Genomic DNA, 23,442 nt, shown 5'->3' with positions numbered 1-23,442 from the left:
TCACGAGGGCGCCCGCGCTCGGCGGCGGCCGGAACTGGCCCCTCGCGGCCTCCGTCGCCGGAACTTCGTTGCTATCGTTACCGCCTTTTCCTCCCTTCCCCCGATTCCCTTTCACTTCCGGGGTTACTCTGGATCCGCTGGTTCCGTAACAACATCCCGTTGGCTTCCCTCAGGCGGCGGGACCCGTGCAGCCGCCTCCTCCCAGGAGCGCTGCCCGCCTGGGTTTGCGCCCTCCCCGGCCCGGGCTGCCATGGCCACCAATCCGCAGCCGCAGCCGCCGCCTCCCGCGCCGCCACCTCCCCCGCCGCAGCCGCAGCCGCAGCCGCCGCCGCCGCCGCCCGGCCCCGGGACCGGCCCGGGCGCGGGTGGGGCGGGCGGCGCGGGAGCCGGCGCCGGGGACCCGCAGCTCGTGGCCATGATCGTGAATCACCTCAAGAGCCAGGGGCTTTTCGACCAGTTCCGCAGAGACTGCTTAGCCGACGTGGACACCAAGGTTCGGGGCGTGCGGGGGCTGCGGGCGGGGTAGGGGAGGACCCGCGGCCGCCTTCCCCCGCTGTGTCTCCCGCACCCGCCCAGCAGCTGTCGGTGCCCCGGCTTCCCCATCTGGGGCCCCTCTGGAGCGCGCCTAGGGGCGAGCTCCCTGTGCAGCTGCTTCCTCTCAGCTGGCGCTCTGCGAGGCACTGTGCTGGGCACGCTGCGTTCATTCATTCGCTTATCTTTCCGTTCATTTAACAGACTAGAATTAAGCACCTTCTCCGTGCCAGGCACTGCTTAGGTGCTGGGAGTATAGGAGTGAGCAAGATGAAGTCTTTGATCTTTCGGAGCCTTATTTGGAAACACTCCCGCTAACGGCGCTTTCATCTCTCCTTTTTGTTTTTCCCCTGGTTTACTTTGTATCGAAGTTATTTTTGTTTCCTTCCTTGAAGATTTCTGATAGGGGTCATGTCTTTGTCCTCTGGAGAAATTACTAAGTGGTAATGGATCAAATTATTTGCAACGTGGATTTCTGAACTTCGAGAGGGGTGCAGAGATAAAGAGTAAGACGTAGCTGGACAGTGTAAAGTTAGGGCGGGCGATCAGGACTTTTGTTTCTACCAACCACTGTCTGATTTCGGTAGCTTAGGCCAAGTCAGAGAGAAGGGAGAGGGAGGTGGGGTGAGAGGTGAGGAGTAGAGAGAACTGAGGAGAGTTGAGGACCAGACAAAAGAGTGAGTCCAGGAGAGTGAGGGGTAGAGGGGAGAGGTCAGCACAGTAGTTCCTGTACAAAAGGAGTTCGGGGCTAGGAAGGGGAAGGAGTTTTGTACTACATGTCCGCGTGAAAGGGGTGTTAGCAGGAACAGGTAAACCTAGTTGGTTCTGCAAAGGATGAGTAGAGGACACCAGGAAGGAGCTGGATGAGATGGATGGAAACCCAGTAGCTTGGAAGCAAGTGAAGCAGAGAGCTTCCATTGGAAAGAATTGGGAAATCGTTTTGTTTTGTTTTGTTTTTCAACTTGGTTCTGGTTTGGCTCATTGGTTTAGAGTTTTGATGGGATGGAGAGTTTTCTCATAGCATGTTGGGCAGTTCTAAAGAGAAAAGGGCTTTGAGACGAACTGCACACCGTTCTGTTATTTCCTCTGGGAAAACCTTCCTGACAATCTGGGGACATCTTCCCTTTTAAGAACTCCGGCCCATCACTTAGACCAGAAGTAGCAGTTGCTTTTTTGGGGCGTCTGAGTTTCTGCACCACAGAGAATTTACTTGGGGCTGTTTATCTACATAGGAAGTATATAGTTTTTCTCACTTTGTTTTAGGAAATATGCACAGCCACCTTTTTGAAAGTGATACCTACTGCCTTTTCTTCTTTCCTTCCTTCCATGGGAAATGGCCAAGTAAATGCTGTACAACTAAATAAAGCTAGTAGAGGTTTCACTTTGCTGTTCTCAGAAGTCTACAAATATGTGTTATCATCATGTATGTAAATTGAAAATTTAAATATACCAGCGGTGGGGGAGGGGCTGCAATATCAAAGGCTCAACTTTCTTCTTCCAGCACACCCGCTGAATGTCACTGCTCTCTAATATCCCTGCCAGATCCTCCGAGAGTGGAGTCTTAGAACATTTCTTAGGGGTGGGAGGGAAGCACAGTTGCTTTGACTGTCTAATGAAAATTAGGGAAAATGCCCATATTCACATTGAGATGTAGCCGGAAGATCCAGCTAATGCTGAGGCTCCTCTGCTATTGACCGCCAGACGCCAGATCCCTGGAGCAAGCTGATAGGTTACAAAGCCATTCTGACCCCTTTGCACTGAGTCTGAGGAGGGAAAATCAAGAGAGTCCCATCATTCAGACCCAGGCAGGGAGCTCACTGACTAATGTAAATTTGGCACCTTTCACCCCAGGTAATAAAGGCCAGTTCTTGGATGCTTTCTCAGTTATATTTATAACTGAGAAATAATGGCTCCTGGTCCCTATGATTATGGTCTGTTTCCTTTTTTTTTTTTGTTATTACTATTTTTTTAAGGCTGCACCTGCGGCATATGGAAGTTCCTGGGTAGGGGTTGAATCCAAGCCATAGCTGTGACAGCTATGGCAATGCTGGATCCTTTAACCCACTGTGTGCCAGGCTGTGTGTTGAACCCACGCCTCTGCAGTGACCCAAGATGCTGTAGTCAGATTCTTAACCCACTGTGCCACAGTGGGAACTCTTATTTCTTTTTAGATTTGAAAGGAATGTTAGACAGAAATATACATAAGTTTATTCACCCAACAAATACTTATTATGTATCAGGCATTACTTTAGGTGCCAGAGATACAGCAGTGAGCTGCTGATATGGAGCTTGAATCCCAGCAGAGAAAAATAGCCAATAAATTGTCTCTGACAGGTTCTATGGAGGAAAGAGAGAAAGATGAGGGTGGAAAGGATAGCTGATGTGTTTGGAGTAAGATTTCAATGAGATGACAGCTGAGCCATCCTGAGGGGAGGGAAGGAGCTGTCCAGCTCTCAGGGCTGAGCATTCCCTGTAGAGACCACAGCAGGTGGCAGAGGCCTAGGGCAGAACCTGCTAGGGAAAAAGTGATAGGAGGCAAGGGAGGAGATAGGGTAGGCCTTGGAAACCTTTGTAAGAGTTTGGCTCTTCCTGGAGCTGCGAAGCCTTTGGCAAGTGTTGAGCAGGACATGACCTGACTTCCATTTTAAGTGGCTTGACGGTATGTAATTATTAACATTGTCCCTTTCACTCTCAGTCATGGTCAAGTTTGGATAATAAATTATATGGTTACCCTAATTTTAGAAGATTGGCACTAGCAGCACTGTGGAAAATGGACCTAGATGGACAAGGTTAGAAGCAGGGAGGCCAGTAATTAATAACTGGACAGGAGATGAGTCTGCTCTAGACCAGGGTGGGAGCAGTGAGGGAGAAGTGGTCAGATTTTTATTTTTTCCATTATAGTTTGTTTACAGTGTTCTGTCAATTTTCTACTGTACATCAAAGTGACCCAGGCAAACATGCATATATACAGTCTGGATTCTGGCTATATTTTGATGCTGCTGCTGACAGGATTTACTGATGGTTTGGATGAGGGATGGAAGAGAAAGGGGGGAGTCATGGGTGATGGACCAGAGCGCTGGAAAAGGAAGAAGAGAGCGATAGCTGCTTCCAGAAGAATGATGAAATCCAATATATCTTTCTAGTCACTAGGATTTTTACCAAAAGGAGAACTTAGAAACCAAGAAAATTACCTGTTATAGTTCAAATTGAAGCTGGTTATGGGGCAACTAGAGTGCTAAATGCATTGTGGTGTTTGAACCTAATGTTTCTGAGATTGGGGAATACTGGGAAGAAGAATTATGTTTTAGGATTTGGGGGAAAAAATTAATTTTTGTTCACATTGATTTTGGATAAATGGGGAGGAACATGAGAAATGATCTAGAGGTTTTGTTTGTTTGTTTGTCTTTTTTGCCATTTTCTTGGGCTGCTACCAAGGCATATGGAGGTTCCCAGGCTCGGGGTCCAATCGGAGCTGTAGCTGCCGGCCTACACCAGAGCCACAGCAACGCAGGATCAAGCCGAGTCTTGCAAACTACACCACAGCTCATGGCAACGCTGGATCCTTAACCCACTGAGCAAGGCCAGGGTTCGAACCCGCAGCTTCATGGTTCCTAGTCAGATTCGTTACCCTCCTAGAGACCATTTTTTGATAGCATAGAGAATAGGTATTAACAAAAGTCTGGAAATTGGAAGGGAAGAAGAGGTGTCACAAAGGGTTAAATCCTTTATCATTTGTCTTACCTAGTCACCCAGTCATCTCATCTGACAACTACTTTTTAATTGCTTATCTGCCTAGCAGTGTGATTAAAAGAGTGGGAGGAGCAGGCTTACATTTCAATAAGGAGATAAATACTCCCCTTCCCAAGATGTAATACAACACAAGAGGAGTTCCCGTTGTGGCGCAGCGGAAATGAATCTGACTAGGAACCATGAGGTTGCAGGTTTTATCCCTGGCCTTGCTCAGTGGGTTAAGGATCTGGCGTTGCCATGAGTTCTGGTGTTGGTCGAACACGCAGCTCCCATCTGGTGGTGGTGTTCCTGTGGTATAGGCCAGTAGCTAAAGCTCCAATTCCACCCCTAGCCTGGGAACCTCTATATGCTGCAGGTGCAGCCCTAAGAAAAAGAAAAAAGAAAAAAAAAACACAAGAATTACTTGAATGATAGTTTGTCTAGGAGACAGTTGGAACATTGGAGAAGGGCCAAGGAAACGTCCTTGGGTTTCAGGATGACTTCACAGATGAGGGTGAGCTCTGAAGGTGAGAAGTTAGCAAATGAACCAGGAGAAGGTGTATAAGATTAAAGGTGTGAGAACTTGTCACTGGGCAATAAGCTTTGAAGGGTAAGGGAGCAAATAGCAAGAAGATTTTGCAGTTTTGCTTAAAATCACTGGGGAACACTCAAACCCATCTACATTAAAAGCCCATAAAAGAGAGATAAGGACCGTGAGTGGTGGGGGACAGCTTCTAGGAACAAAGGATGCAGTCCTGATTGAGTGGTCAAACATTCCTTCTAGGCCGTATCATTTTAATATATGCCTCCAGGCCGTGTCATTTTAAGTAGAGATGGCATAGTGTGTGTCCTCACTCCTGCCTCCCTTAATATTAGTCCTCAGCTTTAGCATAGCTGACGTTTTCGCCTGGATAGTTCTTTGTTGGGCGGACTGCCCTGTGCATTGTAGGATATTCGGCATCTTCTCTGCTAGATGCCAGTAGCAGCTCTCCTCAGCCGTGATAATCAAGAATGTCTCCAGACACTGCCAGGTAAGGGAGGCAAAATTGCTTTCTGTTAAGAACCAGTACCTTGCATCTAACTTAATGCCTAGTTCCAGCAGTTGTCCCTGGATCCATGGATCCAATTTCTCTTGGATCCATGCCTTTCAGCTCATATTTGCCAGCCCAGTACAGACCTTCATTATTCCAGATTTACATGCTTTCCTGAGTATATTTTGCCTGTTTGCTCTTTAATCAGTCATTAGAAAGCTCAGCTATCCCCTATCCCTCTGCTCATATGTGCAGTGGTTCCCATTCTGTATCCCATAATTCCAGACTCCTACACTGGTACCTCATCCTTCCAGACTTTGGCTTCAAGCTAGGTCTCCAGCCTCACTTCCCTGCTATTTTGTATCCTCTTTGCCAACCAAACTGGACTTAATGCGGGGGCTCCCTAATGCTCCTTACCTCACATTTTCTTATCTACTTGCTCTTACATTGTTGCTGTGGCTGCAAGGCCATCTTTCCTAGTCCCAGCTGCACCATGAAACTTTGAAGATCCAACTCAGATGCCACATTCTCAGTGAAGGTTTACTTCCTCTGCTACTCTCCCTTTCTTTGCTCCAAATCATCTAATCGTGACACCTAACTGGTATCTGATTCTCTAGTCCCTTGTCTATAAATATATCTTTGTTTTCCTCATCTCTAACAACATGTCTTAAGACAAAATAAATGGTGATTGAATTTCTCTTCAATTATCCTGAAGTAGGATTGTCATAAACTGTGAACTTGTTGCCACATTGGTACCATAATCTAAGAAATATTAACACTGTTAAAAACACTCAAATTCCTGAGACTATCCATAATGATATTGTGTGGCATTAGAGTTTTTTTTTTTTTTTTTTTGCTCTTTTTCCGCTGGAGCTGCAGCAAATGGAAGTTCCCAGGCTAGCAGTAGAATCATAGTTACAGCTGTTGGCCTACACCACAACCACCACAATGTGGGATCTTTAACCCACTGAGCGAGGCCGGGGATCAAACCAGAGTCCTCATGGACTCTAGTCAGGTTCCATACCACTGAGCCACAGCAGGAACTCCCAGCATTAGAGATGTTTAACATTCATGTCTTGTCTTTTTCTTTCTTTCTAGCCTGCCTATCAGAACCTGAGACAGCGTGTTGACAACTTTGTTGCAAACCACTTAGCAACTCATACCTGGAGTCCCCACCTCAATAAAAATCAGCTAAGAAACAGTATTCGACAGCAAGTGCTCAAGTAAGTCTCAGGATTGCAGAGTTCCTCAGAGGGCTTGAGGATGTCACGAGGTCCTTTGCCTGAAAGCAGGGACATTATGCAGAACTTTGTTCACCCCATGATAATTTTGTCAAGTTTGATTTGGCTACTTCATATTATGATACAGTATAAGTCTAGAGTAAGCTCTAACCACCTCATATCTCTCCCATAAATTTAACAGACTGATTTCTCCTGTAGACCTTTGGAAATATTGAAGGAAGGGAATGACAGTGTGACTTCAAAAAAAAAGCCCTCTAGATAGGTTATGAATAGATGATAAATGCCTGATTGGTAAGTGTATCCTATACAGTTACATTCACAGTTATTTTCTTGACCCTGAAAGAGTAGGCTTTACTATTTCTTTTTTACAAATAAAGACTAAATTAAAGATCGCTGAAATCAAAACATTTTCCCCTAATTTGAGGATGTGGGGCTGTGTCTTCTGTGTTCGAATATAACCCTTTACTTTTTTTTTTTTTTTTTTGCAGCTTACTGTGATTTTACCTGTGCTTTTTCGTAAAGTATAACTAAAAGGGGTGGGGGAAAGGTGCATTGAAACCTGTCAGGGCCTTTTTTTTTTTTTTTTTTTGATAAGAGTGAGGAAAGCTGGGACGCTTAGTGGGACCCAAAAAAATCGTATTTATTTTGCCCAAAGCAGATTTACAATATGATCTCATTCTTGAATATAAATATTTGCCAAGACAAGACTTGGGCTTTCCATCCCTGCTTCACCCCCAGAAAAGTTGACTGCATTACCGAAGAAGTGCCTTAATCTTCTTGCCTTGACAAATATTTACCTTCAAGGTCATCTGTTGGAATGAAATGTGGCTTTTAAACAGTTCAGTCTATTTTGGAGCTGTTACTCCCTAATTCCCTCTTATCCCTCAGGACAGTTGCAAACCTACCTAACGTGTTTCTCCGTTGATAGTTCCACACACAGGAAGCCCCACAAGTAAACCTTCACACTCTGGCTCAAAGACCCGTTTAGCCACAGGTAATACTAGAAACCAGGAGCCAGGGGCGGGGGCTCAGACTGTGTCTCCTAGGGAATAAGAGAAGAGGGAAACTTAACAATAGCTCTGTTGACTACATTTTAAAGAACCTTTAAAAGAGTCCAGGTGAGCTCAAAAGATGCTCTTAGAGAGCTATGCCATAATAGCTTTTCTGGAAAAGTCAAAGCTTTTCCTGAAAACCTAGAGGCAAAGTCTTTCCTGTTGGGTGGCAGCCTGGGGGGTTGTTACTCACTTTTCAGACCTTCAGTAGAACAATAACCAGAATAGTGGGGGCGGGGGGTGGAGTGGGAGAGCGAGGCTTACTGACACTGTCACCTAGTGCACCCCCACACTTACACAGAGCTCCATGGACTACGGGACACTGTCACACAGCAGTGCATAGCTGCCTTCCTTTTCACAGAGGATCACAGTGCTTTAAAAGTACGTTGAGAAAAGGGAGAGTCTGGGATTTTTTTTTTTCCCCATATGTTGAGAGACCAAGTTCAAGGCAAATTTCTCAGAATTTACTCCTTAGCATACAAAACCTATAAAGGAGGGAAGCAGTCATGTATCTCATTCTACAAAGGGAACTAAACTCAGTCTTGCCCATGTAAAATCAGTCACTTAAAATGGTATGTCAGGGAGTTCCCATCATAGCTCAGCAGTTAGCGAATCCAACTGGCATCTATGAGGATGCAGATTTGATCCCTGGCTTTGCTCAGTGGGTTAAGGATCTGGCGTTACCGTGAGTTGTGGTGTAGGTAGCAGGTGCGGCTCAGATCCTGAGTTGCTGTGGCTCTGACGTAGGCTGGCAACTACAACTCCTATTGGACCCCTAGCCTGGGAACCTCCTCATGCCACCGATGTGGCCCTAAAAGACAAAAAAAGACAAAAAAAAAAAAAGTTAAGGAGTTCCTGTCGTGGCGCAATGGTTAACAAATCCGAGTAGGAACCTTGAGGTTTCGGGTTCCATCTGTAGCCTCCCTCAGTGGGTTAAGGATCCGGCGTTGCCATGAACTGTGGTGTAAGTCGCAGACATGGCTCAGATCCTGCGTTGCTGTGTCTATGGCGTAGGTGGGCAGCTACAGCTCTAATTAGACCCCTAGCCTGGGAACCTCCATATGCCGTGGGTATGGCCCTAGAAAAGACAAAAAAACAAACAACAAAAAAAGTTATGCCAATATAAGACATCATTTTCGCATAATCTTATTCAGTGAGGGGTTGCCAGACACGTTGGCAAGGGGTTCATGTGGCTGTCAGCAGTTAACACTGGAGCCGTCTGCTTGTGGTTGAAGAGGGCTGTCCCCTAGAGACATTTGAAAACAAGGCAAACAGCAGGCTCCTGAGGAATTTAGGCATTGCTCTTCTTGGGACATCTGTAAATTTTCTTCTAGCTATGTTAATTTTTAATTAAGTTTTTCTCTTATTTAAATTCCATTAGTAAGCTTATGTCTCTTAAATAACATTATAAAGTTTCTTTAAATAAAGACTGGTTGTGTCTAACAGTACAGGGATAGACTAGCCCCTATTAATACAATTTCAGACAGTTGTTCTTACGTATACTTTGAGAAATACTCAGTTTATTAGATTGAGCCTTCTACAGTTGCCATTTTTGTAGGACAAAACAGTCAAATATCAGCAATTTGGGATGGTTCAGTTTAATAGCCAATCTGCCAAATCAATAGGTGGAACAAAGTTTTATTATATTTATGCATTCATTTGTACAACAGAATCTAAAAATGCTAGGGGAGTTCTCTCCACAGCTCAGTGGTTAACGAACCCGACTAGGATCCATGAGGATTCGGGTTCGATCCCTGGCCTCCATCAGTGGGTTTGAGGGTCTGGCGTTGCTGTGAGCTGTGGCGTAGGTCGCAGACACAGCTTGGATCCCAAATTGCTGTGGCTATGATGTAGGCCAGCAGCTGCAGCTCTGATTCGATCCCTAGCCTGCGAACTTCCATATGCCATGGGTAAGGCCCTAAAAAGTAAAAAATAATTTTAAATAAATAAATAAATGAAAATGCTAGGAAGCTCAGAAATAATGACCTTAACTGTACAGGGTTTAAAAGGAAGACAAGGAAAGTAGCTTTCACCAGGACAGTGCTAGCTGCTAGCATTTTGACTTTCTCCTTGAACCTAGAACTATGGCTTCTCTTCCCTCTGGTGGGAAAGCTCTGGCCCCACCTCACTGAAGTGAGCCCACGAAGACCACTGTGGTCCTTAGCACTGGCCTCTGTTTTTTTTTTGGGGGGGGGGGGGGGCGGGGGGTCTTCTGATTTTTTTTTTTTTTTTGTAAGTTCATATTTTTATTTTTTTAATTTATTTTTAAATTTGGGTATAGTTGGTTTACAGTGTTGTGCCAATTTCTGCTGTATAGCAAGTGACTCATCTATACATATAAATGTATATTCTTTTTTTACATTCTTTTCCATCATGGTCTATCACAGGAGATCGGATTATAGTTCCCTGTGCTGTACAGCAGGACCTCATTGCTTACCCATTCTAAATGTTATAGTGTACTTCCCAACCCCAAATTCCCAGTGCATCCCACTGCCCCCCCACCCGGCAACCACAAGTCTGTTGTCTGTCTGTGAGTCTGTTTCTGTTTTGTACGTAGGTTCATTTGTGCCATATTTTAGTCCCCACGTATGTGATATTGTACGGTGCTTGTTTTTGTCTTTCTGACTTTCTGCACTTAGTATGATAGTCTCTAGTTGCAAGCCTCTGTTTTCTGAGGGTTTTTTTTTTTTTTTCCTTTCTTTTTTGGCCACCCCACAGCACATGGAGCTAACCAGCCAGGGATCAGATACGAGCCGCAATTGCGACCTATGCTGCAGCTATGTCAGCACTAGGTCCTTTAACCCACTGTGCTGGGCCAGGGATCGGACCTGTGTCCTGGCGTTGCAGAAATGCCACTGATCCCGTTGCACCACAGCCTTCGTTTTTAAGATCAGAGCTGACCTCTGTTAAGAGTGGACTGAAGTACACAAGGGTCCAGAACATAACATACACATTAGAAAAAGAGACCGAAGCAGTGATTCGGAGGTGGATGTTTATTTTTTTTTATTTTGTGCCTTTGTGCTTAATTAAGCCTTAATTCAGAACATTTTTCAGATTGCTTGTCCTTGCTTCTTTTCCACCCGCTACTTTTTAAAGGTACCTCTAAGATGTAGCAATGCTTACAGGATTTGCTTTTTTTTTTTTTTTTTTTTAATCTTAGAACTTTAGAAAGGAGGTTACCTACTTTGTGCCGTGTTGACTCATTTTTCTCTATGGCCCACATAACGTAAGTGGAATTACAGTATCCCAGGGCTGCAAGATGCTTCAGGAAACAAAAACCACACCCATCCTCCACTCCAGACAGAGCTGCTCTCAGAAATAGCATTGTGAGGTGTAAGGAGAGACACCTCCCTCATTCTCCAGGGAGCCGGAGGCCTTGAAGCTGAAAAGGACCAGCACCCAACCCTCCCAGCACTGCCCAGGGATCTGTGGCTCCTCAAGTTCTTTGCTAGAAAGAAACAGGGTTAAAGTGCATTTCTTAAATTCATGTCCTCTTATTTTGTTCAGACACCTTTGTGATTTCTTGTGCGTTTTATACTTGGTCATCTGCCTCTTAAATATATTTCCTTGGGCACTTTCTTCTCCTTCTTTTCTCTGGAAATCAAGATGCAAGCTAAATGTCTTCTCCTTTGTGAAGCATTCCAAATTACTTCAGACATAGCTTTTAATTCCTTATTCTACTCTTTTCCTACAGTGTATGGTGTGTCCTAGTTCCTGTCGTCTTGCATTTTAATTGTGTCTTTCCCACCAGAACAGGGACCAGGTCTGTTTTGCAGCAGCTGAGGCTAGAATGGTGCCTGCTGTATAGAAGACACTCATAACATAATTGCTGAGGAATAAGTCATTTATTTTTATAGCAAGCAGGTAATAAAAAGAACACCAGAAGTCCTAAGTTTTATTTTTGTTCCTCTGAAGTTTTCTTTTTTTTTTTCTTTTTTTGGAAGCTTTGTATTCTGTTTTCCTGGAGACCCTAATACTCATAAAAGGCTTACATTTTTCTGCTTAAAGAAAGTGGGGAGGGGGAAGCCCATAGATTTGTTTTATACTCAGAAGTCAGCATTAGTGACTTTAATCCCATCTACCATGGGCAGACTTGAGGTAAGGGGAGCATCATGTATAAGCCTGGCCTTTAGATAGTGTGCTATGTCCAATTCTAAGGCTGTTTTGTTTTTGTTTTGTCTGCTTTAGTCTTTCCACTAGTGACATAGTGGTGGGAAGTTTACATGTTTTTTTGGCACTGTGGTATATTAAATGCCACTGTAGGATGACTTTTTTTTTTTTTTTGTCTTTTTAGGGTCATACCTATGGCATACAGAGGTTTCCAGGCTAGGGATCAAACTGGAGCTGTAGCCGCTGGCCTACTCCACAGCCATAGCAGTGCCAGATCCGAGCCGCATCTGTGACCTACACCACACAGCTCACAGCAACGCCAGATCCTTAACTCTCTGAGTAAGGCCAGGGATCAAACCTGCATCCTCATTCAGGATACTAGTCTGGTTTTACTGAGCCACAGCAGGAACTCCTGAAACTTACTTTCCATTGCGTGTTCTTTGTGGATTTCCAAATGAATGGATTGGAGGCAACTTAATGTTGAACATCCGTGTAATAGATTCAGCTTTACTTAAAAGTAATAATACAAGTAGTATAGAATAACTTTTTTACCTTTCTGTGAATTATCCTGTGTTTCAGATCAGGAATGTTGGAGTCTGGTATTGACCGAATTATTTCTCAGGTTGTGGATCCAAAGATCAACCACACCTTCAGACCTCAGGTGGAGAAAGCAGTGCATGAGTTTCTGGCCACGTTAAATCACAAAGAGGAAACAGGTGGCAGCACAGCACCTGATGATGAGAAACCAGACTCTTCCGTCATTACACAAGGTGCTTTGCTTTTGCTCTTGGTCAGTTCCATTGCTTTTCTTCTTGAACTGAGTATCAAGTTAGGGGTGTTTAGTTCTTTAAATCATCAACTTGGTCACTCTAGTGAAATCGTATTTACTTTAGTTATCACCCAAATTCCTGAGCAGGAATTTTAAATAATAAGCATTTTAGCAATGTAGTAGGGGTACATGTATGTGTGTTTCAGTAGAAGGGATAATTAAAATAATTAGAGAAAACACTCTTTTTCTGGGAATTATTCTCACATTTGCATGGTGCCTTTCCTAAGATACTGTATTAGAGAAGTAGAGAATGGAGAATGTGTTAGGTCCCAATACCAGCACCTGAAAGTCTAAAGGCATATGTGTCATATAAGGATGCCAGTGGTGAGTGGCCTTGATTCAGCAGAGGGGTTTACCTTCAGCATAAATTTATTTTAGACTGTGTCTTTCCCTTGAAGGTGTCCCTGCCCCTGGGCCCAGTGCAAACGTGGCCAGTGACGCCATGTCAATCTTGGAGACCATCACCTCTCTTAACCAAGAAGCTAGCGCTGCCAGGGCTTCAACAGAAACGTCAAATGCCAAGGCCTGTGAGAGAACATCCAAAAAACTCCCATCTCAGCCAAGCACTGACACTAGTGCCGAGAAGGAGAGAACTTCAGAGGATGCGACTGAAAAAGAAAAACCTACACCTGACTCTGCAGGGGAAGGACAGGAGACAGCCCTGAAGTCAGAAGAACTTAATGATCTCCCAGGTCCAGTTGAAGAAAGTAAAAATCACACAAAAGAGAGCAATAGTTCAGTTCTGCTAAATAAAGATGTTCAGCAAGAAAGCAGTGACCCAAAAAATAAATCAACAGACAAAGGTGAAAAGAAAGCAGACAGCAGTGAAAAGGGAGAAAGAAAGAAAGAAAAGAAGGAGAAGACTGAGAAGAAATTGGATCACTCAAAAAGGAGTGAAGATGTACAAAAAGTGAAAGATGAAAGACAAACAAAAGATAAAGATGCAGAATGTTCAAAACTTCCTTCAGAAAAAAACAATAGTAAAGCTAAAACTGGTGAAGGAGCAAGAGAAGGTAAAAACTTAGAAAAATCGCAGGAGTTTGAAGAACACTGAGTGTCCACTGGGGGTGCATCAAATTTGCCTTGAAGTTGTAATAAGTGTGTTTTAAGAGCCTGAACATTCGTATTCTCTTTGCTAAAATATGAGCCATGAGCACATATATATTCCTTTTCTGTACAGATGTAGCAGTTCACAAAGTAAATGAACAGAGAGGCTCTAAACCTTATACTTTAACTCATAATTTGTCCACATACATTATTCGAAGAAACTTAATTCATGATCGAATACCCTAGTTTTTAAAATATTAGCTAGTGAATATTCCAGTTACTTAAAATTTCCCTTTTTATATCACATCATGAATTATCAGTTTCATTAATTTTATAGGATAATGGTTTTCTTTTGTATTTTCTGGAAACAACTCTGCCTTATCTGATATTGGTTACTGATGATGAAAGATTATTTCTGAAGTTGAAGTTCTTTGACAGTTTTTGTTTTTTTTATTTATTTTATTTTTTGTCCTTTTGTCTTTTTAGGGCCACACCTGAGGCATATGGAGGTTCCCAGGCTAGGGTTCAAATCAGAGCCACAGCTGCTGGCCTACGCCATAGCCACAGCAACACAGGATCCAAGCCACCTCTTTGACTTACACCACAGCTCACAGCAATGCTGGATCCCCAACCCACTGAGCAAGGCCAGGGATTGAACCCAAGTCCCCATGGTTAACCAGTCAGGCCCATTAACCACTGAGCCATGATGGGAACTCCGTTTGACAGTTTTTAAAGTAGGAACGTTTAAATGCAATCTTGGAATTGGGTGCGGAGTATGTTCTTAAAACAAGATGATGTGTTTTCTGTTTTATTTTTCTTTTGGAGATTTCTCTTTGATAGATTCTGATGTGGATGGACTCACAGACATCACAGTTAGCTCTGTCCACACCAGTGACCTTTCATCTTTTGAGGAAGACACCGAGGAGGAAGTTGTAGTGTCTGACAGCATGGAGGAAGGAGAGATCACATCAGACGGTAAAGTATTTTATTTAATAATGCCTCTCTGAAGCTTCCCGTCCAGCATGTTTTGATTGTTCAGACGGTTGTGTTGTGAAAGACAGTGTGGTTGAACGACTAGCCCTGGTGTCGGGAACATGGGACTCTGAAGTTGGAAGATGTGTTTCTTTTTTTCTTTTTTTTTTTTTTGTCTTTTGTTGTTGTTATTGTTGTTGTTGTTGTTGTTGTTGCTATTTCTTGGGCCGCTCCCGCTGCATATGGAGGTTCCCAGGCTAGGGGTTGAATCGGAGCTGTAGCCACTGGGCTACGCCAGAGCCACAGCAACGCGGGATCCGAGCCACGTCTGCAACCTACACCACAGCTCACGGCAACGCCGGATCGTTAACCCACTGAGCAAGGGCAGGGACCGAACCCGCAACCTCATGGTTCCTAGTCAGATTCGTTAACCACTGCGCCACGACGGGAACTCCTGGAAGATGTGTTTCTGAGTCCCAGCTCTGAGGTGGTCTGTCTGAGCAAGCTTGGGAAGTCACTAAACCTCAACAAGCCTTGGTTCTGCAGCTCTTAACTCCATTCCTTAGGGTTATTGTAAGATTTAGACAAGATCACGTATGAATATACCTCATATGTGGGGTTTGAGGAGTGCAGCTGCCCTCACTTCCAGTTGCAAATTCAGGGTCCCCAAGGCCACCCTTAGGTTTGATTATTCACTAGAAGTGCTCACAGAAGTCACTGAAAGCTGCTAAACTCATGGTTATGGTTATTACAGCCAGGGACACAAATTTTGAGGAGGGGAGGGGTCAAAAGTTCCTGGGCTAGGGATTGAGCCTGTGCCACAGCAGCAACCTGGCCACAGCAGTGACAACACCAGGTCCTTAACCCAGTGAGCCACCAGGGAAATCCAAAGGGAAATAAATTAAAATCAGCCAAGGGAGGAGGCACATAGGCTAGAGTCCAGGAAAGTTTAAACCCAGGGCCTCCAGTTGTCCTTTCCTTGTGGAGCTGTGGACAGCATCACTTTCCTGGGACAATATATACAGATTACTGCCAACCAGGGACACTCTGGAGCCTCACGTCAAAGTTTTTATTGGGATTTCATCATGTAGACCTGGTTGACTGTTTGTGTATCTGACCTCAGTCTCTAGCCCCTCTGGAGGTCAAACTGATAGCCCACGACCCAGAGTCCTCACCCTAAATCACACTGTTAGGCAGTTTGGCTCGACGCAACATCCCAGGTAAACAGAAATACTCCTGTAAGGCAGAAACCTTAGAGAGGAATTCCCGTCGTGGCTCAGTGGTTAACGAACCTGACTGGCATCCCTGAGGATGCAGGTTCGATCCCTGCTCTCGCTCAGTAGGTTAAGGATCTGGCGGTTGCCATGAACTGCGGTGTAGGTCGCAGACCCGGCTCAGATCCCACGTGGCTGTGGCTGTGGCGTAGGCTGGCAGCTACAGCTCTGATTCCTCCCCTAGCCTGGGAACCTCAGGGCTGCTGGTGCGGCCCTAAAAGACAATAAATAAATAAACAAACAAACAAACCTTAGAGATACCTCCCAGAACCAAGGGCAAAGCCCAGCCCTCTCTGTTAGAGAGTTTGTTTTTCAGCCCACCCTTATTAAGGACTTACTGTGTTCTAACTGTGATGCGCCACTATTACACTAGTGTGGAGGACAGGTAAGGAAACAGTCACCCAGAGAAAGTGTCTCGTGCAGGGTCATGTAGCTAGCTAGCACAGGCGCCAATTCTGGGCTCCTACCTGAAACCTAATGTTGCTCTTTACCACATGATTAAATATTGTTCATGACTTTTCAGAAGTCAAAAATAATGAACATTATTTGCAATTGCCTGAAGGTACCATCTTGTAAATTTACTGCTGGCTCCTGGATAAAACATCTAGAGAGAAAATCATACAAGAGAAAAGGTAGATTTTAATGCCACATGTATTTTTCAGTCTCTCTGATTTTGCCTTTTTTTTTTCTTAGTATCCATTTAAAAAATTAGCAGCCCAGAAATGCAATGGCAGCACTCCCCAGTCTTCATATTATCCTCAGGAGGTCATTCCTGAGTCCACAGTAGGAAGAGTGCTCTTCATCCTTTGAACACTCTGCTTTCTCTATCCGAAGTGAAATTTAAATTCCAGGTGCTTTACTGGATCTTTTCAAGGCTTTTCCTGGACCAAAAAAGTAAGAAGGTTCTGTTTTTAGGATACTTCTTGCTTTTTCACAGGGAATGTATCCTTCTTCCCAAGGTTGGGGGGGTTAGTGTATACTTGGTGTAGGACCAGTTACTGAATTTTTTCCCCTTCCATAGACGAGAGCTCACGGGTCTATACCAAGGCTACTGACATATAAATGAGGATTAACTCTATGTCAAGGAAACAAATAACTATAAGGTCTGATTTTTCTTTGCCTTTTTGATGTGTAAGAAGCTGAAAGAAAGAGAAAATTAAATAAATTAAGATATAGATTATAGCTTTGAAAAATGTCAATTTCTGGGTTTTCGCGTAGTGGTATTTCTCCTGTCAGACCCACAGATACACTTGAACTACATTGATGTGACTTTTGCCACCTGATATTGATCAAGCATAATATTGATTTTATTGCTGATTGACAGAAGCACTCCTCTCTCTGTTGACTTTCTTCCAGATGAAGAAAAGAACAAGCAGAACAAAACCAAAACTCAAACCGGTGACCCCAGTGAAGGAAGAGCAAAAAGTGTACGGCATGCTTATGTTCACAAACCGTATCTTTACTCAAAGTATTACAGTGATTCTGATGACGAACTTACCGTAGAACAGCGCCGACAGTGTATCGTAAGTCCGATTTGATCTCTTCTTATTGAAACCTGTTAGGTCCGATTGGCAAACTTGACTAGTCTGTTTACAGGGCACTGGTGAGTATTCAAAACAGTGACATAGAGGTTCTGCCTTCAGAAACCCTGTCATTTAATGAGATAGAATAGACATAAACACGTGACGGAGGTGTTCACATCATCGTGCTTAATAGTAGTTAAAACTGGTCACAACCAAGGCGTCCCATCGTTTGGGAATGTTTGACTCAAGTATGGGTTCAGCCATAAAGAGAGATGGCATCAGCCATTAACATAATAATTAGAATAGAAGCACAGTCAGTCCACTTTTTATGCATTTGAAAATACTTGTGGAGTTCCCATTGTGGCTCAGCAGTAATAAACCCAACTAGTATCCCTGAGGACGCAGGTTCTATCCCTGGGTTAAGGACCAGGGGTAGCCGTCAGCTATGACTTGGACTCCATGCTGCTGTGGCTGTGACATACGAACTTCATATGCCACAGGTGCGGCCCTAAAATGGCTAAAAAAAAGAAAATACTTCTAACATATGCCATTGAATTACTAACAGCTTTTTAAAGGAAAAAAGAATGCTGCCTTTTTGTATGTATATAGCAGTTGTAAGATACAATTTCAGTAACATTAAAACATGAAAAGTTGTCATCATAGGATGAGGAAATAATACTACATTAAATAAATGATTTGAAGGAAGTATATCAAACTGTTAATAGTGGCTTCTCTTTTGAAAAGCTTGGTCGGTCAGGAGTTAGGCTTATGCTTAGGATGTCTGGCACTTTGAGACTTTGAGTTCTAGGTGGGGAAGAAATGGTGGGTGTAACACGCAATAACAGGATTCTCCCTGACATTAAAATACAGTGCAGAAAGTCCCTCCTCCAAAACCTGGGTCCTAAGAGTATAAGTGCAGGTCACATTTGTTGTAGGACTAGCCTGTCACTTAAATCTGCATTTCAGCCTTCTTCTTTGAGAAAATTGAAAAATTATGGAGACCTACCTGTGTATCTATGCTCATAGGTGTTTTCACAGCTACCCTTTTAGTTGAAAGAGCATTTTATTAAAGCACCATTTCCCAAAATGATACCTTTCTCCTTCTTTAAATTCATGACATTCTGAAAGAGTAATGGAAAAATTTCACTTCCCTCTCTTTTATTCTTCTGATAGCTCGCAAATTGAAACACATGCTCACACACATTGATGTGCATAGCGGTGTATGTGCGCTTTGTGTGTGCGCGTGTGCGTGTGTGGGCCGAGCCTGTTAATTTGTGAGGACATCTGAAGGGCAAACTTTTTTTTCCCAGAGTGCTTTTACTTTTGCCTGATAATCTGTCAAGGTAATTATGAATATTTCATGGTTTTAGGCTAAAGAAAAAGAAGAGAGGCTTTTAAGAAGGCAAATTAATAGAGAGAAACTTGAAGAAAAACGAAAACAGAAAGAAAAGACAAAGTCTTCGAAAGCTAAGAGTCAAGGTATAGAATATGCTAACTTTTAATATTTTAAACTATCTTATATGCCATTATTTTCTAGATAAAAATATATAAAACAAAATGATCAAAGTTGTATGTCAAAACAGTTAGACTAAAAAATTTTTCTATTTTCATATATGGACTATTACTTTACTTTTTAGTCTGATGTGTTCAGTCACTTTTCTTTTTTGATCATATTGCTGTATCTAAATTAATCATTCTAGCATGAACCAGATTATACAACTCCCATGTCAGCAATTTATTTTCCAGTGATTGTGGAATGAATTATCACTGGAAAATTTACTGTTAACCTGTGAGTCATCAAGCCTTGCAGTGATATTAATGGAATTCATCTATACTTATGTAAACTGAAATGTCAAACATTTATCTGGACTATATCATTGAACAAATTGAACTTCCTGTAGACACTTATCTTGTGTGATATACAAATCCACACATACGAGCATTTGAAATAATAAATAAATATAGGACTTCTTCATCTAAAATATTATTTTTATCCCAGCACAGCTTAGAGATATTAAAGCCATTACTATGATTAGGAAATCTTAATGAAAAATAAATATGCTATTTATAAAACCATGTTCTAAAATGCAGTTTATTGATTGCTTTTTTCACAGGCAAAGGTAGTATGGACTTAGAAGAATCATCCACAAAGAGTTTGGAACCCAAAGTCCCCCGGATTAAAGAAGTACTTAAAGAACGGAAAGTTTTAGAGAAAAAGGTAGCCTTAAGCAAAAAAAGAAAAAAGGATTCCAGGTACATAAGTTAACTGGCCGTACTCCCACTGTAACATTCTCTCAGCATGCTTTCAGAAGAGAGGCGCTGAAAATGACAGTAAAGAGCCAGACCTTGAATGTGTATGTTACTCCATGTTTCTGAAAGGACCTAGGGTTTCCTCTTGAGGGTCATAATTCATTGTATTGATACCTATGCTGTTTCAAAGTAGTGTATACTAGTCTTTTTGTGGGGGAGGTCCCAGACTTTTCTGATAATCTGATAGAAACTTCAGATTCTTTGCCCAGAACACACAATTGTTCCTGGAGTTTCAGAGAGTTTACAGACTTTTTAGAAGAACTCGAGGAGTGTCCTTGTTCTGTTACTGCCAGTGACCATATCCATTTTCCAGTCTTTCCAGGCAGTTCACTTCACCAGTTCTCATGCTTCTCCCCATAAACCAGAGGGTCAAACCAAATGTTTTTAGCACCACAATATCATGATTAATTCTGTAAGAATTACAAAGCTGATGAGAATCTGTGAGTGGCTGTATAGGCATGGGCTACAATTTTGCTGTTCCATCGAGATGCAGTTATGTAAATTTATCTTGGATTTGAAGCAAGCTGAATCACTAATTTGCAGAACTCAGTGGGAGGAGTTAGCTCTCCTTTTTCTTCTCTTTCTCCTTTCCTCATCCCTATTAAGCTGAAAAATAAAACTACCCTGTTTATTCAAAAGATAATACTTTCTTATTTTTTGTCTTGCTAGGACCACACTCATGGCCTATGGAAGTTCTCAGGCTAGGGGTGGAATCAGAGCTGCAACTGCCAGCCTACACCACAGCCATAGCAATGCCAAATCTGAACTGCATCTGTGCCCTGCACCACAGCTCACGGCAATGCCGGATCCTTAACCCACTGAGCAGGGCCAGGGATCAAACCTGCATCCTCATGGATACTGAGCCACAGCAGGAGCTCCCAAAAGATAAGATTTTCAAGATAAGATTTTCAAGCTCAAATTACAGCCCACATCATGTTTATCTTCAAGCAACAAAGCAGGAATTTTTGTTTCAAGGATACTTTCCTATAGAGCTAAGAGTAGTCCGTGTCACATTTGGGGTTGGGTTCTTCACAGTTGACCAAGACTAAGATTTAAATTGAAATGTAGAAGTCTCTATTACAGATTAAGTGTTTATAGTAAAGAAAAGTTAAGTTTTTCTTTTTAACCTTCCTGAGAAATTCTTAAATTTGATTCAAAGTTCATATTTCACTTTTTCCCCCACCCAGGAACATTGATGAGAATTCTAAAAAGAAACAACAATCTGAAGACGATTCCAAAGAAACCCTCAAAACAAGTGAGGTGTGTCTTAATTGGTAAAACCCCATTTAAAATGCTCTTTTGTTAGATATAGGCCATTCAGTCCTTTGTTGTAAAACTTAGAATGCAGTCTGATTTTTTTCTAAGTTGAAAAAAAAATTCCATCACCTTCAGCATTCTAGCCTCCCCATCCATTATGACCCCAGTTCCTTACTTTGGAGAGTTGATTTGTATGCTCTTTTGTCTGTGCAGTAGCTCCTTTTCTACTCCTCTCTCTTCCTTAAACTCCCCACTCCTCATTTCTTACATTGGAGGTAACAGAATTTCCAGTAACAAAAATGAAAAAGAAAGGGGGGAGAAAGCTAAAATTTCTTTACCTGACAAATTGTTTCTTTTTCATTCTCTTCCACTTCTCGTCCACATCTGTACATAACTTTGTGGAGTAGATGTAATCTTGCAGAGTTTAACATTCCCTGTGACTCATTTCATGTTACTTGGTAACTTTCTAATTATGTTTAATGATTCCAGTGTTATATATAATGAATAGTGAATGGATATATCATAATTTAAGCATTTTCTTATAGTTGAGCACTTGGATTGTTTCCAAGATATGATCTTTTTATTTATTTATTTATTTTTCTTTTTGTCTTTTTGCCTTTTCTAGGGCCGCTCCCACAGCATATCAAGGTTCCCAGGCTAGGGGTCGAATCGGAGCTGTAGCCGCTGGCCTGTGCCAGAGCCACAGCAACTCAGGATCCGTGCTGGGTCTGTGACCTACACCACAGCTCACAGCAGTGCCAGATCCTTAACCCACTGAGCAAGGGCAGGGATCAAACCTGCAACCTCATGATTCCTAGTCGGATTTGTTAACCACTACACCACAACGGGAACTCCCAAGATGTGACCTTTTTAAATAGTAAAAATGTGTACATAAAAATACCCCCAAAATGTGCAAAAAATCTTCACCTTTTTGCCTTATTTTCTTGCAAATACATTTTTGCTTTCACTGGGTTTAAATGTTTATATAAACTGCCATATTTATAATTCTGTAGCTGATTTTTGTCTTTTTAGAGCCACACCCACGGCATATGGAGGTTCCCAGGCTAGGGGTCCAATTGGAGCTGTAGCCACTGGCCTACACCACAGCCAGAGCAACTCTGGATCCGAATTGTGTCTTCACCCTACACCACAGCTCACGGCAACGCCAGATCCTTAACCCACTGAGTGAGGCCAGGGATCAAACCCACGTCCTCATGGATGCTGGTCTGGTTTGTTAACCACTGAGCCATGACGGGAACTCCTGAATTATCTGAATTATCTTCACACTTATAAGGGAAGCACTAGTGATTTAGTAAGTATTTGTTCATAGCCAGTAAATATTCTTGATGTCTTTATCCAGAAATTAGATGCATATTTAGAAGTATATCCAGCTATCTTAATGCAATATTTTTAAATATTTAATTTTATTTTATGAAAAATTTTTGTGGAAAATGATCTCAAAACTCTTTTCACATTAATTGGTTAGCACTTACTAGGTTGATGAAATCCATGTTAGTGGTTCTTTCTTTCATGAATTTAATTTTAAAGTATTTTTTAAGATCTTTGTCCTGGTCCCTCTATCAGTAGTGTTATTAATCTTCATGTTAATATAGAAAAAGTTACAGTAATAAACTGACCCGAGACACAGAGCTCTTTCTGAGGATTCAGCCCATTATTTGAATACGTCTCGCTAGTCTGTGAGTCTTTATTAAGAAGTGTGATTAGTCATTAATATTCACCCACTCAGTGCCATACTGTGGAGTAGGCAGGGAGGTTTGGAGGCTTTGGTCTATCAGTACCTTCCTTTGGATGCAGAAACAAATATGTATGTTATATCTGATATGATTGCTATTACTATGAGTTACTGTGTGCATTTGAAGCTTCCTAAGTAGACTGTCTTATGGGTAACCTAAATTCAGGAAGTTTCCAGAAATAATTTGGATTTCTTAATGAAAACATAAGAAACCTTTATTTCATTATAAAATGTTCAAATTGCCTTCATTGGGTATTAAGCTTTTGGACTATAAAGAACTTTGGGGAGTTCCCGTAATGGCACAGTGGTTAGCGAATCCGACTAGGAACCATGAGGTTGTGGGTTCAGTCTCTGGCCTTGCTCAGTGGGTTAAGGATCTGGCATTGCCATGAGCTGTGGTGTAGGTCGCAGATGTGGCTCGGATCCCATGTTGCTGTGGCTCTGGTATAGGCCAGTGGCTACAGCTCCAATTGGACCCCTCGCCTGGGAACCTCCATATGCCACGGGAGTGGCCCAAGAAAAGGCAAAAAGACAAAAAAAAAAAGAAGAAGAACTTTGGACTGTAGTTCTTTTTTAATTGATGTCCACTGGGCATTAGTGGGCTTTAGCAATTGAAAGTTTAAGGCAGCCTCCTAAGTGCATGCACACATGTCAGGAGAAAGAACCACTCTCCATAAAGATGCAGTGTAGTGGGACAAATACTAGACTTAGAATGAAATCATTGCTGGGTGTCAAGTTATTGATTTCATGCAGAGTTGCAGGTTTCTGATGCATAAAAAGAAG

The 23,442-nt window shown here is 42.6% G+C and overlaps 1 protein-coding gene across 5 annotated transcripts in view; it reads left to right on the top strand.

Annotated features, from left to right (window-relative positions):
• Window positions 1–125: 125 nt before the first annotated feature.
• Window positions 126–23,442, top strand: part of BOD1L1 (biorientation of chromosomes in cell division 1 like 1) — a 57,234-nt gene continuing 33,917 nt past the window's right edge. For 3 of the 5 annotated variants that reach the window (XR_007137408.1, XM_047798047.1, XM_047798049.1), the window contains exons 1-9: window positions 132–493; window positions 6,390–6,514; window positions 12,274–12,464; window positions 12,922–13,536; window positions 14,396–14,545; window positions 17,173–17,339; window positions 18,710–18,818; window positions 19,454–19,592; window positions 20,837–20,909. Coding sequence is in view for 4 of the 5 variants with exons in the window: in XM_047798047.1 (XP_047654003.1) it covers window positions 251–493; window positions 6,390–6,514; window positions 12,274–12,464; window positions 12,922–13,536; window positions 14,396–14,545; window positions 17,173–17,339; window positions 18,710–18,818; window positions 19,454–19,592; window positions 20,837–20,909 (1,812 nt within the window). In the remaining variant the exon portion in view is untranslated. Of the gene's footprint in view, window positions 494–6,389; window positions 6,515–12,273; window positions 12,465–12,921; window positions 13,537–14,395; window positions 14,546–17,172; window positions 17,340–18,709; window positions 18,819–19,453; window positions 19,593–20,836; window positions 20,910–23,442 lie in introns of those variants that run through there. The other 2 variants (XM_047798046.1, XM_047798050.1) reach the window with 2 other exon arrangements.

Source organism: Phacochoerus africanus, chromosome 10 (assembly GCF_016906955.1).
Source record: "Phacochoerus africanus isolate WHEZ1 chromosome 10, ROS_Pafr_v1, whole genome shotgun sequence".
Taxonomy (NCBI): Eukaryota; Metazoa; Chordata; class Mammalia; order Artiodactyla; family Suidae; genus Phacochoerus; species Phacochoerus africanus.
This window is presented reverse-complemented; position numbering and strand designations above follow the sequence as displayed.